The sequence below is a fragment of the Peromyscus californicus genome, unplaced genomic scaffold (assembly GCF_007827085.1).
Source record: "Peromyscus californicus insignis strain IS unplaced genomic scaffold, ASM782708v3 Scaffold_22__1_contigs__length_63687245, whole genome shotgun sequence".
Classification (NCBI taxonomy): Eukaryota; Metazoa; Chordata; class Mammalia; order Rodentia; family Cricetidae; genus Peromyscus; species Peromyscus californicus.
In genome coordinates this window covers 12,512,006-12,534,599 of record NW_026294525.1, presented here as the reverse complement: position 1 = coordinate 12,534,599, position 22,594 = coordinate 12,512,006, and the positions used below count along the sequence as shown (strand labels likewise).

At 46.4% G+C, this 22,594-nt stretch overlaps 1 protein-coding gene across 1 annotated transcript in view; it reads left to right on the top strand.

Annotated features, from left to right (window-relative positions):
• Positions 1-5,562: 5,562 nt before the first annotated feature.
• Positions 5,563-22,594, top strand: part of Tiam2 (TIAM Rac1 associated GEF 2) — a 111,341-nt gene continuing 94,309 nt past the window's right edge. Inside the window, exons 1-5 of the mRNA XM_052750911.1 lie at positions 5,563-5,673; positions 6,895-8,106; positions 14,124-14,559; positions 17,281-17,453; positions 19,375-19,599. Coding sequence (XP_052606871.1) covers positions 6,910-8,106; positions 14,124-14,559; positions 17,281-17,453; positions 19,375-19,599 — 2,031 coding nt within the window. The 5' untranslated portion in view covers positions 5,563-5,673; positions 6,895-6,909. The remainder of the gene's footprint in view (positions 5,674-6,894; positions 8,107-14,123; positions 14,560-17,280; positions 17,454-19,374; positions 19,600-22,594) is intronic.

The window sequence follows — 22,594 nt, the reverse complement described above, 5'->3', positions numbered from 1 at the left end:
TAGTAATAGTAATAGTGAGTAGTAATAGTAATAGTGAGTAGTAATAGTAATAGTGAGTAGTAATAGTAAGTAGTAATGTCTTGGGCAGCAGAAGAGGCGGTGGGAGTCCAGCCTGTTATATCACAGAGACTTTACTCAAGTGTAGGTGGGATTCTTGCCTGTGTGCTGGTAAAAAGAATTTCAGGATGAGTCAGTATAAGTAAAGTCATAGTTCATGAAGGAAGAAACTGATGAGATGGCTTAGTGTGAGTGAGGGCACTGGACACCCAAGGTTGATCCCTGGCATCCTTGTGAAGATGAAAAAGAGAACATACTTTGTTCTCTGAGTTAACACATGTGTGCCATGGCATGCATACCCTCCTGTAGCTTGAGTTTTCCTGCCTGGCCCACAGTCAGGACAAATCTCTATCACCTGCCAGTCCCACAGCCGCTCAAACCCGACCAAGTAAACACAGAGACTTATATTGGTTACAAACTGTATGGCCGTGGCAGGCTTCTTGCTAACTGTTCTTACAGCTTAAATTAATCCATTTCCATTAATCTATACCTTGCCACATGGCTCGTGGCTTACCGGCATCTTCATATGTTGTTTGTCATCGTGGTGGCTGGCAGTGTCTCTCTGACTCAGCCTTCCACTTCCCAGCTTTATTCTCCTCCTTGTCCCACCTATACTTCCTGCCTAGCCAATGGCCAATTAGTGTTTTATTTATTGACTAATCAGCAACACATTTGCCATACAGAACATCCCACAGCACTTCCCCCTTTTTTTTTCAAAAAGGAAGGTTTTAACCTTAACAAAGTAAAATTACATATAATTTGGGAATTTGGGCATAGCTTCTCTTAACTATTTCCTGCTGGAGGGGGGCGCTGTATCTTATGGTGACACAAAGAAAATTTTAGGATTATGGAATAGTCCATGAGGGTGTATCAACTGAGCCAGTTGCCTTGAAACCATTCTGGGTGTTGGATCATCTGGGCCATGGTGTCATGGGAGACCTTTCAGGGGGTCTTGGCTGGTCAAACCTGATGTATCTTAATCTGGAACAAATCCATAGCCTCTGGCTTTCTGTGGAAACAAAAGCAGAGACTCTTTTCCAAAGCAACATATCCTTATATCCAAATTTTGAAGTCAAGGTTCCTTTAAAATATACATTTTGGCATAACTCAACAGCTTTTACAATCAAATGTTTTTCTGCAGTTAAAAATCCCAAAGACAACACAATCCAGATTCTCTGTGTAATATTCATCTTCACGTGGCTTATTTTTTATATTAATTTTACTGTCTCTTTAAAGACTTTATTTTTTAAAACTATGTATTTGTTTCTATAACTGTATATATCACCTTTTTTTCTCTTTCAAGTCTACGTATATTTTACACACATTGTAAACTATTACATCTGAATCTGTCTTATTGTGAATCTATTGCTTTAAACTGCAGCAGCTGTGGCTGCTGGCTCCGCCCACCTCAGCTTCCCAACATGGCGGTGGTATGCTTACCGCCAGCTCTGGGAGCTATGGTGGGTCTATGCTTTTATCCAAGCAGCGTGTAGCCCAGAAACCTCTTTTTTTGTTTTGTACTAGCAAAGGCTAAATCCACCACGCAGCTTAATGTGCCATTTGCAGAGGCCTCATTCCAGCCATACGGCAGGTCGAGCGCGGTCGAGCATGCATGCTAGGAATCCGCCAGTAGCTCAAGCCAGCAGCTGCTGCTCATTTGAGAGAGACAATTAGGAAGCTGTTTTTAGCTCCGTTTTAGAATCTTTTCTCAGGTTTTTAGGTGGCAACTCTTGCCAACACCCTCCCCATAGGCACACAATAATAAAAATCGTTTTTAAAAAGAAAAAAGCTCTAATATAGATTTTAAGTGTTTGTGTTAAGGGCACATTTGAGAGCTATTTTGGGGAAAAAATACACACTTAACTGTGGATATATGTGGACTTCTCAAGAGAATATCGTTCAGAGAGATCTTAAACAATCCTTTTTAAAAAGAATTTTTTTTTAAATTATGTACATGTGTGCCTATGGGTATATGCATGTGTGTACAGGTGCTTGCAGAGGGCAGAGGTATTGGATCCCCTGGATCTGGAGTTACAGACAGTTGTGTGAGCTGTCTAATATGGGTGCTGAGAACACACCAGGCCCTTGGAAAAGTACCCTTAACCACTGAGTCATCTTTCCAGCTCAATGAGCCTTATTTCTTAGAAAATAAGATTATAAGGTGATATCTAAGGTGCTTTGGGCAGGATTACAAGTGTATCAGACAAAGAGCATTGCTCAAAAATGGAATTCTTACTGACCATAGGACAAGAACGTTAGGGCTCGTGTGCTGGCTGTAATCAGTGGTTTACCTCCCTCAAGAGGTTTTCCTACAGTCACAGTGCTACCAATAAAAGGTTTAAATTAATTTGATGTTTCCCTCGGTTCACTGTCATTTTAACATTCTCATCTGAAATACCTCAATTGATTTCTCTATAGGCGATGTCATGGCAAATTTTGTTATGTTGACATTCTTTTTTTTTTTTTTAAAGATTTATTTATTTATTATGTATGCAGCATATATGACTGCAGGCCAGAAGAGGGCGCCAGATCTCATTACAAGTGGTTGTGAGCCACCATGTGGTTGCTGGGAATTGAACTCAGGACCTCTGGAAGAGCATTCAGTGCTCTTAACCTCTGAGCCATCTCTCCAGCCCCCATGTTGACATTCTTGACCCTTTTTGAGACAGGGTGTCATGTAGCCTAGGCTGGCCTCCAACTTGCTATGTTGGTGAGAATGGCCTTGGACTTGTGACATTCCCACCCCCACCTCCTGAGTGCTGGGATTACAGTTGGGCACCACCACAGCTGGTTTATGGGGTTCTAGGGTAATGAACCCAGGGCCCTGTGCACATTAGATAAACACCAGCTGAACTACATCACCCCTGTCCTGTCCTGTCCTGTCCTGCTCAGTGAGATGCCTTCCAGTCTCAGCCTGCTGCTGGGGCACAGACTCCACTTTGTAGCACTCTTCTGCAGCTCTGAGCCCCAACCTCTGTCATCCAGGAGTATCTAACAGTTGGCCTCACATTGGCAGGTCTTTGTGGGATGCTGGTGGATCAGAAGGGCCAAGGAAGAGAGGCCCAGAGCCCTTCTCCTTCCCGTCGGCACTGATGACAGAAGCAGCAAACTGAACGTAGAGGCTCGCTTCCCTCGTTGACTGTGAAGGTCCGAGAGGCCATAGCTGAGAGCTTCTGCAGCCATTTTTACCTGCCTGAGTTTAAACACACAGCATGCCGAGGGGCATAGACTAACAGCTCAGGGTGTGAACTTCACAGAGATGGGGCTCAGTGCTTGTGTTCCTGTGTCAGATTGGGCCTGTCTTCCCATTACTGTCCCCTCTTTTGTATACGTAGGGGAATGGCTCACTGTGAGGCAGGGGGCAGTCACGTAGCGGGCTGCATTTCAGCCTCATTAATTAAATATTAGCTTCCGTTTTAATTAGTTCAAATGAATCACTCATTTCCTGCGTGTGCTCATGACTCCGCCCCATCCCACCTCCCCAGTGTAAAACATGTTTGTGTGGATAGAACCAAGCAGGAGACAGGGCTTTGGTTTTATCTAGAGGGACCTGGGTCTGGTGCCACTGGCTTCTCCTCTCTTTGACTTTGTGAGTCATGATGGAACCCTCCAGAGAAGATGCACAAGAGCCGGTCAGCGCGTGAAGAGAGGTTCAGCCTCAGGACTCCTCAGGGAAATGTAAACGAAAACCACAGTGAGATGGCCTCTACCCACAGGGGTGGCGGCATCAGAGTCTTGTGATACAGAGTTGGTGGGGATGGGAAATGATGCAGCTGCTGTGGAAAACCAGTCCTTAAAGGATTCGGACTGCTTCATCCAGTGGCTTCACTTCTGGGTACATACTGAGGAGGACTGAAAGGCAGGGTTTGTTCACCCATGTTCACAGCATCATTATCCATGTCAGCCAAGAGGCAGAAGTAACTCAGATGCCTATCAACAAGTGAATAGATCAGAAAAGTATATATGTTCACACTCAACACACATAGGGGAACATCATTAAGCCTTAACAAGGAAGGGGATTCTGACAAGTAGCTCTCATGCATGAACTTCAAAGATGTTATCCTATGTGGAATAAGCAAGCCACAGATGGACCAATACTTTGTGGTCCTCTTTTACGGTGTGCATCTCTCTATGGTGACAGAAGGTAGAGTATTGATAGCCAGTGGCCTGGGGAGTGAATGAAGAGCCATGCATCGGTGCTCAGTGGACTGCAGAGTTTAAGTCCTGCAGGGAGGAAAGGACTGTCATGATGGATGGTGATGATGGCATCCCAACAATATGAAGATACTTAATGCTGCCGGGCCCCCAAATGGGGAAGATGCTCAATCTTGTTCGGCACATTTTAATAGGATGACGAAATAGACTCCAGAAAAGGAACTCAAAAGGCCACTCTTGACCCTTCGTCACTTTGCTGTTGACATTGGGGAGAAAGTAAAGGCTTTGTGTCAGGCAGAATGCCACCAGATGGCCCTTCCCATCCCAGCCCTCTCCACTTGGAAAGCTCCCTTGTCCTTCTGAGGTTGACCTCTGGCCCCCCCGCCAATACATGCTTGAGAAGAAGTCAAACTCCCGGCTGAGGTCGGTCTCTGTAACTTATGACATCAGCCAAGGACGATTCGCCATGATTTTACCTGTGGCTTTTGCTTTTGCTCCTTAGCCAAATAGAGAACAATGGACTGCTCTTGTCCTGCACGGGGGCGGAGGGAGGTGTGTGTGTGTGTGTGTGGGGCGGGGGTATGTCCCTGTGGTTTTGTCAGCAGTCTGAGAGCTGTTTGCCTGGGAGTGGCGACTGACGAGCCTGACTCATTTGGACACTCGCCTGCGGCTGCAATAACGGCTGATGTTGACTGCAGACACGGAATGGACAGTTCTGGCTCCCTTTAGATCCCTAGACATCCTTGTATCAGTCGGGAAGTTCGCAGACATCTCGTTTATTATCTTGACAGTGTTTGGTTTTAGTTCATGAAATTGTTCTCATTTGTTCATTCATGCATGCCGTGGTGTGCATGGAGAGGTCGGCAAACAACTTGGCGTGAGTCACTTCTCTCCACCAACACAGCGTCCAGGGACCCAACTCAGGCCATCAGGCCTGGCAGCAGGTGCCTTTGCCTACTGAACCATTGACAAGTGATTTTTGAACACTAAATACTTTATTTCTGGATAGCTTATGTTAAGCCATTGGGTTATTTATTTCTGCATTTTAGTGCTAGGTCTGATGTAGTCCAGACTTGTAGCCCAGTACCCCAAATTGGTGCATACCCAATGATGACCTTGAACTTCTGGTCCTCCTGCCTCTACCTCCTGAGAACTGGCATTATAACCATGTGCTGCTGTGCCTTGTTTTCAGCATGGCTGAAAACCTAGGGCTTTGTAGGTGATAGGCAGACACTACCAACTGAGCTACATCCCCAACTCTATTTGTTTATTTTTCCTTATCGGGGTTGAGTGCAAAATGCTTGATGGAGTTGTCACATTGTATGTGTGTATGTGTGTTTTGTTTTTCAGGATCACTTCATGGACTCACACCCCCATGTTGGTCAAGTGCCTGCATTGTTCCCAAGACCACGTAAAACCTGCTGAGCATTAACCTCCCTCCCAGCAGAAGCCAGGCTGCAGGTAAGGACAGCTCAAATGTGTGGGCCTCTCATAAAGTACTTGACCCATTGAATAATAAAGAAGGGTTTATTCGCTCCAGCGACTGGGTTTTTAAAGTGATGACTGCCACAACCAGATATCCATCCATTTGATTTCCGCTCTGTGGCTCTACAAGCTTCGATGTGTAAGAAGGAAAACTTAAAACCCTGTTAAAGATGCTGGGAGCCTGACAGGAAGTACGAGTGTGTTGGCTCACAATAGTTCCCTGCTGAAGAAGATTAAGGGGGTGGAGGGGGGAGGGTTGGAGCAAATTTTCATTTGCATTTTGCTTACCTGCTCAGCTCCTTGAGCTAACCTTAAAGGGGATTTGAAGAAACCAGTGCCTTTTTCTCTTGCCCACATTCTAAACTGTAAGTATTTGAGTGTTTTTTCTCTCCCCACTGCATCCTAAAGTGGTTGCTTGGGAACAGGGACCTCAGGAGGTCCTCTGGGCCCAAGGGTTCTGCACCTGTAGATTCTAGCTGTCAACTGAACATATGTATTTTTAGTGACAACACCACTGAACATGTACAAACAGTCTTCCTGAAATGCTTCAGTGGGAAATACAGAGGGACACCAATTTCCATAGCCTGTCCGCTGTCAAGTGTTGGCCGTGTAATCGAAGAGGAAAAATGCATGGCGGGGGCGGGGATATATGTTGTGAGTAAAAAGATTGCACTCAAAGACGTGAGTATTTGAGGCCTTTGGAATCTGGAGGGATCCTGAGATCCATTCCCCAAGACTATGTGAGGTGTTGCCCTGAATAATAACTCTCGTGTAATGAAAATGTCATTTCTCTGGTTGTATGTCCCTGTGTCTAGACTTTTCCTCCATTTTTGCTTCGAGGATCCTTCGAGGGTCTGAAGGGACTCTCTACTTTTAGCTAACACTTTTATACCTGTTCAGTTTTAACAGCGTGCCGCTGATAATGCACTTAAAATCCCTAGCACAGGAACATGCCATGTAATCTGTGTGACCAGTGTAGCCTTTCACAAGCAAGGGAACCAGTTCATCAAATGGTTCGACTCTGTACCTTTGAATCTTGTCAGGCATGGAAAGAAATGTCCTGCACCCTCCATTCCCCTTGTTTATGATGATTAATTATTGTTTATTATTATTATTATTATTAATTACTATGTTTTAAAAACTGTCTTACTGCAGTGTCATTTAGATCATGACTCATACTGATACAACTGTTCTCAGGTTCTTTAGGTTAAAATGGGGAACTCTGAGAGTCAGTATACCTTCCAAGGATCCAAGAATCATAGCAATACTGTCACCGGTGCTAAACAAAAGCCTTGCTCTCTGAAAATACGCAGCATTCATACAAAAGATGAGAAGTCTTTGCATGGATGGACTCACGGAAGCAGCGGAGCAAGCTACAGGTCCAGGTCCCTCGCCCGAAGCTGCCTTTCTCACTTCAAGAACCACCAGCCTTACGCCACCAGACTCAGTGGACCCACGTGCAAAGTCTCAAAGGGCGCTGCCTACTCTAAGCACAGAGCGAATGCCCCAGGAAATGATTTCCAGGGCAACAATGGTGCTTTCTTACCCGAGAATGGCTTCCACTATGTTGGCCACGAGTCGGGGGAGAGCCACGTGACCTCCAGGGACTGCAATGGATACCTTCTCACCTGCTACAGGAGAAATGAGAGCATTGCCTCCACCCCGCCAGGCGAGGACCGCAGGAGCCCCAGGGTACTCATCAAGACACTGGGGAAGCTGGACGGGTGTTTAAGGGTTGAGTTCCATAACGGTGGCAACCCCCACAAAGGGCCCTCGGAGAACCCCAGTGGACCTGTACAGCTGCTGAGATACTCCCCTACGTTGGCATCGGAAACCTGCTTGGTGCCAGAGGCGAGGCGGGATTCGGGTGCCGACTCCCCGGCCAGCCAGCGCCCCTCTCCCACTGACTCTCGCCTGCGCTCCAGCAAAGGCAGCTCCCTGAGCTCCGAGTCATCTTGGTATGACTCCCCGTGGGGCAATGCTGGGGAGATGAGTGAGGTAGAGAGCTCCTTCCTGGCGCCCAGCACCCCGGACCCCAGCCTCCCCACCGACTTCCCACCCAGTGACACCAAAAAAACTTTCAACCAAAGCTCCTCCCTCTCCTCCCTCCGGGAACTGTACAAAGACGCCCACCTGGGATGCCGCTCTCCGTCTGGAACGTGCCGTTCTTCCGATGAGTACATCGGCTCCCAAGTCAGCCTCAGCAACCGCGTCTCCTTTGCGTCTGACGTTGATGTGCCCTCCAGGGTGGACCACAGGGATCCCATCCCCTACAGTTCCTTTACTCTCCCCTGTCGAAAGTCCAAAGCCTTAACTGAGGATGCTGCAAAGAAAGATACCCTCAAAGCCAGAATGCGACGCATCAGCGACTGGACAGGAAGCCTCTCTAGGAAGAAGAGGAAACTACAGGTGAGAACACTCTGGAGTGGTGGGGGTGAAGGGTCCTAGAGTTTCCCCATCTGTATTGGGAGCTACTCAGACTCTCAGGTGAGCTGGTGAACGGAAGGGTTTGACTGGACCCAGCATGGCTCCTTTTCTGATGGGGTTTTGTCTCTCTCATTTGCTTCAGACATACACTTTGAGTCTTATCCGCCAACTCCAGTGTCTCCGTGTTTTAGCTAAGGTATGGGGCAGAATACCACTACTAACTGAGTGGCTGGAGGATAGATTGGTATTTCATGGTTCTGGAGGTTGGAAAGTCATGAGGCACTGTGGTGAGATTCTGGGTAGGGCCTGTTCCTGGCTGCTGAAGGTTCCGTCCTTACACAGCAGGGAAGCGGGGAACCCTGGTCTTTTTCCCTTATGACAAGGAGACCAGTACCTTTAGGACTCTAGCTCCTGGCTCTCATCTAAACCTAATACCCACTTAAAGCCCCCTCTCCCCACCCACCCCAGAACTGTTTCTGTGGGGGTTAAGACTTCGGCATAGAATGGAGAAGACAGTACAGCATCCAGCCGTAGCACCCAGGTCCTGTACTTAATTGCCTTGGCACTTGTCTGCAAGCCTGAAAGCCTGGTTCTGAAGCTGGTCCAACTCTTCTTGGAAGGCATAGAGCTGGGTGAAGGTCCAAGTGACCTGGTAATCTGAGGTCTTTGTTAGATCTCAATCATGAAGTCCAAATAAAAGCAGTAAGGAGACAGTCTTTAAGTTCAGATCGGGAGGCCTTCTCAACTTGATATTACTTTGTATTTAAGTCGGTTCATAGACCATGGAGAATGGGCCTGTGTGCGGTGCTGAAGAGAGAACCCACTGCTTTACACATGCTGGGCAAGTGCTCTTACCACTGAACTAAATCCCCAACCCTTTGGTCTATTTGGTTTTATTTATTTAGTGAGGTCATAGAGTTGAAAGGAATATAATTAGACAGTCAGTTTATAGGGGAATGTTGTCTTAACCCCACGAGATGCACACATTCATGTGAATATAAAACAAACAAGCAAACATGGCCCATTAAGAGCAGGTAACAATATAAGCTCTCCTGATGGGATGTTTCCTATTTATAAAGTTTACCATTGGTTACTTCCTTCTTGTGTATGGTGCCTGCCATCCCCACCCTCTCTCCCAGGGGGGATGGAGGTCAGGTGGCCACCATGCTGTCTCCAGGACCTCTTTCATATCTCTCAGTGTAGCAATTTTCTTGCTCTTGAGTTAATGTCTCTTAGGCCAAATCACCAGACAGATGCTTTAGGCTTTTGCTCCTGGCTCTTGCTTCCCAAGCATCGCACAGTGCTTGAGTAGAGCATGCTGTCCAGCCCCTACTGCCCCAGGGCTACAGCTCACATCCTTTGGATCCCAGTATTACAGAGCTGGCTATGTCCAGCTGCTGTCACCATGTCCCCCCAGGCACACTGTCATGGAATGCCACTGTTTGTTGGCCCAGAGCATATTTCGTCATCTGTGTTTGTGGCCTGACTCAGCATACAGTGATCCTGAACACATGCAGGCTCTGTTTCACTGGTCCAAAGCTATTTCACCCATTACCATAGTATGTAGGCCACATGCAGTCACTGACTGCCCAGCCTTCCCAGGGGGACTGAACCTCCCTCCGTTCGGTGTCATGCACAAACTTACCTCTGATGTATTGTGTGCCCATGTGGAGTTATGAGCAAAATAAGTAGGATTTTGAAAAGAGGATTTGAATGCTAGAAAGGACCTCCACATTTTAGAGATGAGGAAGCTGCAGAAACAAGGGGTTTGCGGTCTTCCTGGTCAGGTAGTGGAGAAGCAGGTTGGAGAACCTCAGACAAATGCTAAGATATTGTTGACAACCATTAATCATTGTTGAATGGGATGATGAAAACTTTAGACCCTTTTGTTTTGAAGTGACCCATTAGGACAGCCTTCTGAAAGTTTTGTCTGTGGATTCTCCAATGATTGATGATCTACAGATGTGAACAAGAGTGACTGTTTTTGGTAAATATCTCAGCCCTATTGTTCAGACATTACTTTTCCTCTCATAAAAAGGATTAGGACAAGGTCCTTTAAGATGTATTCCAGCCAGGTATGATGGTTCAGGACCATCATCTCAACTACTTGGGAAGCTGAGGTGGGAAGGTTGAGGTCTTTCTGGGCTATAGAGTGAGTTCAAAGATAGCCTGGGCATCTTAGTGAGACCCTGTCTCAAAGTAAAAAATAAAAAAGATGCCTGGGGACATGGCTCAGTAGAATAGCGCATTTGCAGCTGAAGCCCTAGACTCAATCGCTAGTACCACACACAGAAAAAAAAAAAAGGCAATCCATGCGTAGGAGGAGTCTGCGATGAGATGTCTTAACAAGGCATTGAAGCGATAGGTACTTTCTTTCACCCACATAAACTTCTGTATGCCAGCAGAGCAATGATTCAGAAAGCTTTGCTTGATGGACAGGCATTTGTTTTGACTTTCAAAGATGACATAGACAGAATAGCCCTTTCAATACAGACCTTTAAGTCTGTCCTCATATGTGGGAGCCTGAAAACCAGACCGCTGGAAAAGAATACCATGCTAGGAGACAGAGAAACATGTAAACACCTCATACTAATTTTAGCTGACAAAGACCCTCATCCTGTCTTGGCTAAATGTTTTGTTCTTCAGGATGGGATAGGCTGTGTTGAGTTAACAGTGTCCCCTGCCGCCATCTCTGTGACTTGGGATGACCACAGTTTGTTACCCTATTCATGATGCGTGTTCATCACAGTCAGCAGGTAGCCGGGGTCTGTGCTGTTCTTTGAGACCCTAGGCTGATGGAACAGCTGTCGTGAAGACCACGATAAACTACTACAGTGGAGAAAATTGTGTTGACTTTGAAAGCTTTCTCTCAGAACTGACATGTTTAACTTCCGCTTATATTCCCTGGGCACAGCAAATGGTAAGGCCAGGCAGTCCTGACTTCATGGAGGGGTGGGGAAATGACCCTACCGTGTGCCTTGGGGAGGACCAGAAATGTTTGGTGACATCACTGAGGACTTCTGTGGCTTTTCACAGGGAGGATTTGGGACACAAAGACTCGGTTTCTGGCCCCCTTTAATTGTAAACTCTCACTTCTATTCCGAAATGACACTGTCTCAGAGACCAGTGGCATGTGAGCAAGGACTCAGCACGTTTCCTAACACGTGAGGATAGAGATGGGGTTTCCTTTAAGGAGTTAGGCATCATCATTTGCTTTTTCAGCTTTATTGGGGTCTAACTAATAAGCAGAAATGGAATATACTTAACATGTATAGTCTGATATCTTGACATACATAGACAATGGGAATAATGATCACCATAACCAAGCTAGTTAATACAGTCACCACTAACCATAGTTCTCAAGTTGGCTTTATTTTGTTGCAAGACTGTTCATAATCATAATAGGCCTTAGCCTGTTTCATATGTACAAAGGAACATCAGCTACAGTCGTAATGGTGCACATCCGATCTCTAGAGCTTGCTTGGCTGGTGTGTAACCAAAGCTTTATACCTGCGCAGCCTCTTTCTTACCCTCGGCCTCCATGTCCACCTGTCTTGGATTCTCACATACATGAGATGGGTCATGCAGTGTTTGCTTCTCTGTGGAGCGATGCTACTTTTACCCCCCTTACTTACAGTTGTTAGTGCCCTGGTCATCAAGTTACAGTAGCCACTGCCTATGGTTATGATTAGGTAGGAATGGAAATCACAGGCACTGTGCACACATATGGTAAGCTCTTGGGTCTCATACCCATCTAGCAGTTATTAGGAACTGCGTCTGGACCTATTTAAAGACATCTTATTTTTCAAAATGCTCTTCTTGGACCGAGACTTCATCATTGGCAATTGGGATTCTAGATGGACAGTTTTAGACATTGATGAGAGCCTGGGAAAATTCATGCCCCTGTGTCAGAATTAGTGATAAATACCCACATGTGGTATTTGTTCATGTCTCAAGAAGGAACAGTCTTGCTTTGTTATGGCCGGACGTTTAACAGCCCTGCAACATGAGGTCTCTTTCTTATGAGAATCAAGGACAACAACAGTGTTTATTGGTCGTATGTAACTTGGGGATGTCTCCCTGCCAGAGATTTGTTGGTTTCGAAACACCCCCGCTAAGGCTCTTTCTTGCAAGGAAAGAGATTCACCCAGTGTTTAGGGACAGGGAGTATTCAGAGAGTCATGGCTGCAGTAACATTCATGCTGCTAAATGAACGGCATTCCTTCATGTCCTCCAGAGTTTATGAAAGTCTCAACAAAGTGACAGTTAGGAGAAGAGTCTCCAAGTGTCCTGAATTTCCTGAGTGACTCATAGCAGCTGCTTGATTCTCTCTTTGAAGCAGAGGTGTCGGCGCATAAACAAGAATGACCACAGGACGTAGTATAAACACACTGGAAGATGCTATCCTGATTAGTAAGAGCTGTTTGTGTTCTGGGCTCTGGTTTTAGCACCTGGGCCTTGGAAAACACTCTTCAGTTGCCTGGTGATGGTTTTCCTATCAAAGACACCCAGTAAATGTGATCTGATGGGGTTTTTTTTTTTTTAGATGAAATTTCCAAAAGAAAACGTCTCCACAAGGTGGAGTGTTCAAAATAGAGCCCCAACTCAATGCCCCCGACCCACTTTGGTTTTGACGGTACGGGAATACTATTGGAAGCCCACCAACAGCTGAGTCTGCCTGACTGTGCTTATGTTTTTGGTTGTGAGCCTAGCCTTGATCGACTGAGCCATCTCTCCAGCCCTACTTGGCTCCTCTCAACCCTCCCCTTGCAGCTGTATTAATCTGAGCTGGGTGTTTGGGATGTCAGTGCTTTTTGAACTGGGAGTGAATTTACTGCTATCTTATTTATTAATTTATTTGGTTTGAAGTAGGATCTCACTCTGCAGCCCAGGCTGTCCTGGAACTCACTAGATAGTCCTTGTTGGCCTGAACTCACGGCATCCCTCCTGCCTCAGCCTCTCAAAATGCTGCTGGGTTACAAGTGGAAGCCACCACTGACAGCTAGTTTTCTCCCATTCAGCAATGAGTGCTTGGTCAGTCAGTCAGCCGCTTTCTATGAAAGCTAATAAAAGCATCGGAATCACAATCTTACGTTTGTCGGCTGGCTCTCTAACCGGCTGGCTGTGTGTTCTGTGTCCCTAGGTTTAGCAGGGGGTGGCAGTCATTAGCTAACTGTAGAGCTTATTCAGAGTGGCTTGTGTTTGAGTTTATATTGGAACCAATATTAAAGTCGAGAGTCACATCTTAGTTGTCCCCCAGTGCCTGGAGTGAAGCAGGAACTCAGATGGAAGGAGATGGACAAAAGAATTCACTTTTAAGATAAATTCCTGAATTAAATAAAAATGCAAATCTTAACAAAGCAAAACGACAACCTACAATTACTAGGCAGTACCCCAGTGGGTTATGAATCCTTGGAGCTTGGATTTTACTGTACAAAGTGGGAAATAAGATGGTAGAGATTACTATGTATAAGAGTCTAAGCCTGGGCAGTTGGCCAGAGACTTCATTGGAGACAGGGAGAAGAAGTGTGGGGATCAACCTAATCGTACTGACTCCTAGCCCTGCCCGTCCTGCCCCCCATTCCATGGTTATTTTCTAAGTCAATGATTTCACATGACTTAGGAGAAAAATGGATGGTAAGAGCATGGATTCTTTCCCAGAAGACACTGAATCACAGTTAGCCAAGAATATCATTCTAGAACTAGTGTATTTTAGTATATTAACTGATGTGGTGTTGAACTCAGGCTAGGTACAGAGAGCCACTGGCTTCCTGTTTACCTCTTTACATTTGACTCCACGGTGTGCGTGAGATTGTGTGGTACGATTTCTAAAATTCTTTCTGGTTTGGAGATGTGATGATCCCAGTGGTTTTGTTACAAGCTTCTTTGCATCACCGTTGTAGGATGTAGCCCCATTACACCAAGGCTGTGTAGAGGACTGTTGCTGTGGGTACCATAGCTTGTGATGATGACTGGCTGGTAATTTGTGTTGTGTTCAGGAACCGCGGTCCAAGGAGGGCAGTGAGTACTTTGACAGCCGTTCTGACGGACTCAATGCAGACATGCAGGTGTCCACACAAACATCTGCCTTATTGTGGTCAGGGGGCTCAGCTCAGACCCTGCCCCAGAGAAGCGAATCCACTCACGTGATTGGCAGCGATCCCCTCCAACAGAACATTTATGAGAATTTCATGCGAGAGCTGGAAATGAGCAGGACCAACATGGAGCACGTGGAAACGTCCACAGAAACTGTGGAGTCCAGCAGCGAGTCCCTCAGCTCCCTGGAGCAGCTGGATCTGCTCTTTGAGAAGGAGCAAGGAGTGGTCCGGAAAGCCGGGTGGCTCTTCTTCAAACCCCTCGTCACCTTGCAGAAGGAGAGGAAATTGGAGCTGGTGGCTCGGAGGAAGTGGAAACAGTACTGGGTGACGCTGAAAGGTATGTGGGTCGCAGTTCACTGAAGGCTTGTCCTTCAGCTACCCTGTCGCCAGGAAGTGCTGGTGGGTCAGCATGAGTGTGAGTAAGTAAAGGATACTGTGTGTCTGTGCTTGTGTGCAGTATATACACATGTACATGCGCGTACATGCGGAAGCAGGAGACAGGCTCAGATGCCATTCCCGAGGTGCTATCCACCTTATTTTGAGACAGTCTCTCTCCGGCTTAGAGATCTCCAATACGGTCAAACCAACTGGCTAGTGAGCCTCAATATCCACCCGTCTCCACTTTCCTAGCACTGAGATTATAAAAACTATGACTATGCCTAAGTTTTTGTTTTTAATGTGGATTCTGGGGATCCAATGCAGGGCTTCATGCTTGCAAGGCAAGAACTTGATGACCCGAGTCGCATTCCCAGCCCTAACTTGAAAGATTGTGACATATCATCTCATAGCACGGTCTACTGAAAATACTTTTTAAATTAAATTATTTTCTATGTATATTACTCTGCCATTCTTTGATATTTTACTTGTATCTCAATAATACGGAACCCTAAATAACAGTCACATACACGTCACTTACTTGTATTTTCCATTTTGCACATGCTCAGAATTCCAAAGCTAGAATTCCCTCCCTAGACGGAATGTTGTCTAGAAAATTGGACCTGTATCTTCCCCGTTTATGGACTAAAAATGTCTTATTGTCACCACCACTGTAGAGCTGTTTCTTTGTTCATTTGTTTGGGGTTGGACCTGGGGCCTTGGACATGCTAAGCATACGCTGAAAGACAATACTACACTCTCAGTGTGACCCCCCTCCTTTCTACTCCCTCCTTTCCCCATGTTCCTTTCTTAGAACAGAAATAGGAACTTGTCTTGTTAAGGTAAGAACACCTCTCACAAGCGTTGCCAATTAGCAACTGTGATTGCTTTGCTTGATGCGAGTGTAGGGGTTGGAAGAACTCCATCTTGTGAGGCGGTGAGATGCCTCAGTGAACACGGCCCTGATTATGCAGGTGCAGACAGGAGGCGCAGCCTCAGCCTCCACAAAGGCCTCCTGTGATTGTTAGAGAGGCTGAATAGGATGTTTCAGAAGTCATGATTGGATGTCCCCACCCCTACTTCACAGGGAAGAGAGCAGAAACACAAAATCACACATGGACATAGTAGGTGTGAATTGCCTAAGTGCCTCCCTCATGGTACCCCTTCTTAGCTTTCCCGTGCTCTCTGTTAAGCAGTTTCTGAACCCCTGCCCCAACCTTGGTGGGTAGGCTTTATTTTTTTATTGTCTTATAAGCTCCTCTAGTAAATTTTCCCAGTGGACAGCATGTGCTGTGTGTGAAGGCCCCAGGACCCAGTGACTTCTCGTTATGGGTTAGGATCCTTATGGTTCATGATTGGCTGAGGAAAGCAAAGAACAGACCCAGTTTTTAAGTCTCAGGGAAGCAGGCTTTCAAGCATGAGAAGGGATATTTGGAAACATGAAATAAAGGATCAGATCCAGTAAGAAGTTGGAAGGGATAAGAAAATTAGGCCGTAGCTGCCCCAGGACAGGGTATGAGATTTTGCTGAAACGTTTTGTAAATGCAAAAGGGTTTAAGGATTTGGTTTGTAGGCCATGGGGAAATGTGTTTCCAGGGAGACAGGGTGGAAGTAAAGGTGTGTCTTTAAAGGATAGATGTTATCCTCCGTCATTAGAGGTCTCGGGACTCTTGCGATGGAGGTGACAGTGCCCTCCCTTCTCCCTAGTCTTGTGTGATAGACTTTTCCTAGAGAAATAAAACAGGTCTACAGTACCAGGTACACCATGCCTCCCATGGAGCAGGCATCCAGTCCAATCCAAAGCCTTGGCTACCCCCATAACCTTCATGTCTCCATTTCTTCCTTCTGGGAATTCACTGTGTTAAGGTCAACTTTCTTGACTTCTATAAATTATAATGTTGGAACTAATGTATTTGGGCTAATTTTATTTGAAAACATATATATATATATATATATATATATATATATATATATATATATATATATATAATTAAAGTGTAGAAATTATCCTTGAGGTAATCATGTGGATAAATTGGAAATGGTTTTCTGCAGAGAGGGATTATTACTGAACTGTCTTGTGACCTGCTGTCACAACTGACGTATACAGGGCCAAGCAGACAAGGATCAGAGTTTGGACTATAGAACATTTAACAGGGAACATCTGCCTTTTCCAATGAGTGGATTTCCCTGCAGTTCACAGGGTTTCCTGGGCTGAGAGGGGTTGTCAAGGTTACTCAAACTCACAATATCCTGTGCGTGAGAATGAGGGTGCTGAGGTGAGAAGTTCAGATCCCCGCTCCACTGTGGTGTGGCCTGGGGCACCCACACATGTGACTGCACCACCCCCCCCCCCCCCCGGTTTCTTATTGGTAGATTGGAGTCTGCCACTCTGACAACCTTGTAGGACAGCCATGTGGAGAGAGTGCCTGTGGAGTCAGGTGGGGGGGTACGCTGCATTGTCATTGATCAGTGATGCCACGTTGAGCACATCGTCTAGTTTTCATTCTGGTTCCTGAGAGTTTGACTAGGCATGCTGCCCGTGCCAGGGTTTCCTTGTTCAAACACCGGCCTCCTTTGCAGGTGTCTGGGGGACATTTGGGGATTGTATCATTTACCTCTCATACCTTTCCTACATTCTCTGGTCCTATGGTAGGGATGTTAATTCCGCTTCTCTCTTTCCCAGGCTGTACTCTGCTGTTTTATGAGACTTACGGAAAGAATTCCACAGACCAGAATAGCGCCCCGCGGTGTGCCCTCTTTGCAGAGGACAGCATCGTGCAGTCTGTCCCAGAGCATCCCAAGAAGGAACACGTGTTCTGCCTGAGCAACTCCTGTGGGGACGTCCACCTTTTCCAGGTACTGCTGCTGCTGCTTTGCAAGTGGAAGGACGAGGTGACAGCACATGAATGATTGAGAGCAAATAGGATTAAAAAGGGACTTGGACATGAATTCAGCAAATATTCCTTTATGCTTTGGGATTAGGGTGTGAGCAGGAGACTGTGGCTTCTCATACCTCCCCGTGCCAAGACCCGGCCATTCCTGTAGCGGGCATTTGTCAGGTCCTCGTGAAGTTCCAGGCTACTGCCTGTCATATTATGTGAGGACAAAGAGAAAATATTGTGCTCTGTGCTCTAGGTAACACATGACTTGGAGAGGGTAACGTCCAAGAGTTCCAGAACTGAGATCTTTTAAAGAAAGCCTGGGGATTGTAGCCAGGGAAGCTTCAACGACTCCCAGGAATCCTAGTAAAAGTCAAAGAAGTAGCTTTTCAGGTATACTAGACCCTCCTGGACAAGTGTTGTGAATGTGACCGCTGCCTTTGGATAATTAATATCCAGGATATCTGCCACTGGGATTTTTAGCAATTTGATCGAAATGCCTAGCATGGTGGTGAGTCCTGCAGATTTTCTGGTACCATTGTCGAGCACCTGTGTCTTCTTGGAATACTTAGGCCAACTTCTTGACACTTTAGACTTTGAGCAAGTAGGTTTATGAGAGTTCACAGAAGCGAAGGGAGAGGGGGGTAAGTCACACCTATACTTGGGAGGCTGAGGCAGGAGGATCACTGTGAGTTCAAGATTATCCTGGGCTACAATAGTGCTTTCCAGCATAGCCTGAGCTACACAGAGAGACTCTATTTTGAAAAACCACCACCACCACCAATACCACCAACAACAACCAAAAGACCTTATAGGATTGCTTTTAGCATGAATGTGCTATGTATGATATGATGTCACCTTGGGTTTGTTGACCTTGTTTTCTTTCACTAACTGGGAGCTGTTTATTTGTTCCTTGCTTTTCTGATTGTCACACTTGTATTTCTGCCTTTTATTTTCATGATGACGTACCCTGATGAAAATCAACAAGAAAGGTTCATTTTAGTTCAAGATTCTAGGTCACAGCCTATCACTGTGGGGAAGTTACAGTGTGTGTGTGTCCGTGTGTGTGTGTCCCTGGTGGTTTGCATGTCATATTCATAGTCAAGGGCAGAGAAAGAAACAAATGTGGGCATGTGCTCATGTGCACACCCACACCCACACATGACACACACACCCACACATGACACACACACACACACACACACACACACACACATCACACACACACTCACACACACACATCACACACACACACACACACACACACACACACACACGGTGCTGAGCTCACTTTCTCTACTCTGACACAATCCAGGACCCAAAGTAGGGAAAGGTGCCCTCTACTTTCAGTCTGGCCTTTTCATGTCAGTTAAAGCAGTCAAGATAATCCCTTGTAGACATGGCCACAGGTCAACCTTATCTAGACAATCTAGTCTTCATGGGAAATCCTCAGCTATATCAAGCTAGCAGTTAGAAGTAACCAGCATAGGCTCTGTGGTCCTTTCTGCTTATTTTTTTTAAACTTCATTTAAAAAAAAATTTTATTTTATGTGCATTGGTGTTTTTTGCCTGTGTGTATGCCTGTGTGAGGGTGTCAGATCTTAGAGTTATAGACAGTTGTGAGCTGTCATGTGGGTGCTGGGAATTGAATCCAGGTCCTCTGGAAGAGCAGTCGGTGCTCTTAACCTCTGAGGCATCTCTCCAGCCCCTCTGCTTAACTCTTTATGTTCTTCTCTCAGAGTCTTTGAACCTGAGTTGGGTGTTTACGTTTGGGAAACTGAACTTTGTGTTTTGTGAAGATTGCCCTTGGGGTTTGACACATGAAATCTTGGTCTTCCATTTTGGAGAAAACTTCTGTGCTCAAACAATCTCAAACAGTTCCTCTATCCCCTGTCTAGGCCACAAGCCAGACAGATCTGGAAAACTGGGTCACCGCCATTCACTCGGCATGCGCGTCTCTTTTCGCAAAGAAGCATGGGAAAGAAGACACGGTGAGGTTGCTAAAGAGCCAGACCAGGAGCCTGCTGCAGAAGATCGACATGGACAGCAAGATGAAGAAGATGGCGGAGCTGCAGCTGTCCGTGGTGAGCGACCCCAAGAACAGGAAGGCCATCGAGAACCAGGTACCAGTGATTGCCTGTCACCCCACAGCCGCCTAGGCACACTCCCGAGTGGGTTGTCTCCTCCCTGCTCTCTTCTTCCCTCTCTTACGCATTGCACGTATTGATATACCTCAGAGCTGTGTCTGACATGAAAGCATGAAAGAATAATGACGAAATGTGAATCTTATTTCTAAGAGATGTACGATCTAGTTAGAAAGCAAGCCTGGAAAACATGACAGTGAAGAGCGTTCTAGAATGGGCTAGAATAGGTGTGAGCCTCTGTGTAGTCTTCAAATGCCATGAGAGATCGCAGGGTTGAGGTTGGGCTGGGAACTTGAGGGAATGATGAGGATGACTTCCTGGAAGAAGATGGGCCTTAAGACATGGTTGAATTATGCGTGGGGGAAGGGGCCGTTGTTTGGTTTGGGGCAGATGCAACAGAGAGGCGGCTTGGGGCTCCTGAGCACCCTAGCATAGAAGTGTTAGTTGGCATGATAAGTACTTGGCACTTGGGTGGGATGGATGCTGGTGCCATGTCAATGTCTTTCCTGTAACAGAGCCTGTAAACAAAGTGGTTTATAAACAATGGAAAGTGATTGTTTGTGGTTCTGGAATCTGAAAGTCCTCTATCAAGGCATGAGCAGGTTCCATGGTAGATGGGGCCGGCTTCCCTGTGTGTAGGTGGTGTGTTGTCTTGCTGTCTTCTATGGTGGGAGGAGCAAAGCAATTCTCTGTGTTCCCTTCCTAAGGACACTGATGTCATTCCTGAGTGCTCTGCCAGAAAGCCCCACTCCTCAACTCTGTCACCTTGGGAATTCAGGCCTTTGACGTGGAGATCTGGGGGAGACATACCTAATTCAGGCCATAGGGATTTTGACTCTAAGGCTTGGGTGGGTTGATTGTATCCTGTTGTTGTGAGTTAGATTTTAAATGTCCCCGAATGTGCTGAAGGCTTGATCTCCTTTCAGCAGGGTCCACAGGAGGGGTCTTTAGGGGGCCATTGGCTCACACGGACCGTGATGTCATGGATGAAGTATTAAAAGTAGTTAAAAACTTTAGGAGCTGGAGCCTAGGTGGAGGAAATGGTAAGGGAAGGCCTGCCCTGGAAGGGTTTGTTTTGTCTCTGGCCTCCTCCTCCTCTCTCTCCGCTTTCCAGCCACCATGAGGTGAAGTAGCGTTGTTCTGCCCTGAGCAGTCCTCTGTGTTCTGTCTCACCACAGGCCAAGGAACCACACAGCCTGTGAACACGCACTGAAATCTCAGAACCTGGGAGCCAATATAACCTCTGGGAGCCCATGTAACCTCTTCTCTCAGTTGACTTTCTCAGTTGTTTTATCACAGCGGTGGAGAGCTGACTGCCTTCTTGGCACTGAAGGTTGGAGGTGGATGTAGTGTTTTAAGTTGGGGAGAAAGCGTGGTAAAAGTAGCCATTCTGGGAAATGTCGTTTGAAGGACAGATTGGCTAAGGAAAGACAGTGGGCAGAAAAGTGGCAATGGATGTTTAGGTACAAAGGTCTCATAGCAAGGGACATAAAAATGCCTGTGAGTTTTGTTAGGAAATGCCGGAATGCAGTTTTCTGTAATTCTATAGAATTTATGCTGCTGAATGGAACGGTTCGTAGGGAAGATGCTCCACGTGATCAGAGCCGCTGCTGGCAAAGCCCAGAGGAAAGCAGAGAGGGTGGAAAGCCTCGGAGGTTTTGTCCCAGTGACAGGCGCTCCCCACCTGGAGCCTCGCCTTCTCTCCGCTGTGTCCTGCTTTCCTCTGGGAAGAGCTCACCTGGCACACACGGTCATAACCCAGGGGAATAAAACCCATTGTTCTTCTGCTCCAGCATACCAGGGCAGTGTTTCCAAAGGAAAATCCCGGGAGTTGTCTCAAGCAAAGAGATAGAAAGACTTCCCAGGTAGAGGTAGAGTTGATGTCACAGGTAGAGGTGGAGATGCGGGCATGTCCTTGTGCGTCTTCATCCATTGCATTATGATAACTATAATCCGTAGTCTCCATCTTAGAGTGTGGGTTTTTAATTTCAACTGAGGTAGGATTGCTTGTGAGTCTCAGGCTAGCCTGAGCTACAGAGTAATAACTGGCTCAAACCAACCAACCAACCAACCAACCAAGAGAGCAAATTGTATACCTTAGTAACCTCTACCGTATGGGTGTGTCTGAGAGTGCCCTGATAATCACTTTCAAAGCAAGCCAAGTTAAATTAATGTCTTGGTGTATTTGATCAATAACTACCTCTACTGTGTCACGGGGTAGTTAAACTATTTAGGGCTCTTGTTAGGTGACTGATTTTCTTGACAATTTGCTTTCATTCTCTTGCTTTTCATAGTCTCGTGGAAGGCCTCTTGAGCACACAGCTTTTGGATACTAACTTGTCTTTGTTGTTTGTTGATACCTTGGTCCAGAAGTTACCCTTAATGCTTCAGCTTGCAAGAGCCTCTCAGTTATCTATGTGTGCAGGGTGTGTCCTGGGTTTAATGCCCAAATCCCACATGGCAGCTCACAACATCTGTGACTCCACTTCCAGGGGGCCCAATACCCCTCTTCTGGCCTCTGTGAGCACTGCACACGTGTAGCGCATAGACTTGTAGACATGCAAGCAATACACCCAGACACATAAAGTTTGAAAAATGTCAGTGGTCTCTGCCTATAAGTACATGCTCTACCCTCTCTCTCCCTCTCTCCCTCCTTCTCTCTCTCTTTCCTTCCCCCTCTCTTCCTCTCTCCCTCCCTCCCTTCCCCCTCCCCCTTCTCTGTCTCTGTCCTTCCCTCTCCCTCTCTCCCTCCCTCCCTCTCTCTCCCTCTCTCTTTCCCCCCATATATTTTGTTGCATTGTCCATAGTTGGTGAATGATTTCTGGATGGTGTCTCATCGCTTCTGATCTCTGGTAGGCAGAGCTTGCTACTATATAATGTTTTACATAAATATGAGAGTCTTGAGTGGTTAGGTGGTCCAAAGAGGAACTCTTCGTACAAATTGGGATCAGCAGAGCCTGTTAGTGTAGGCCTA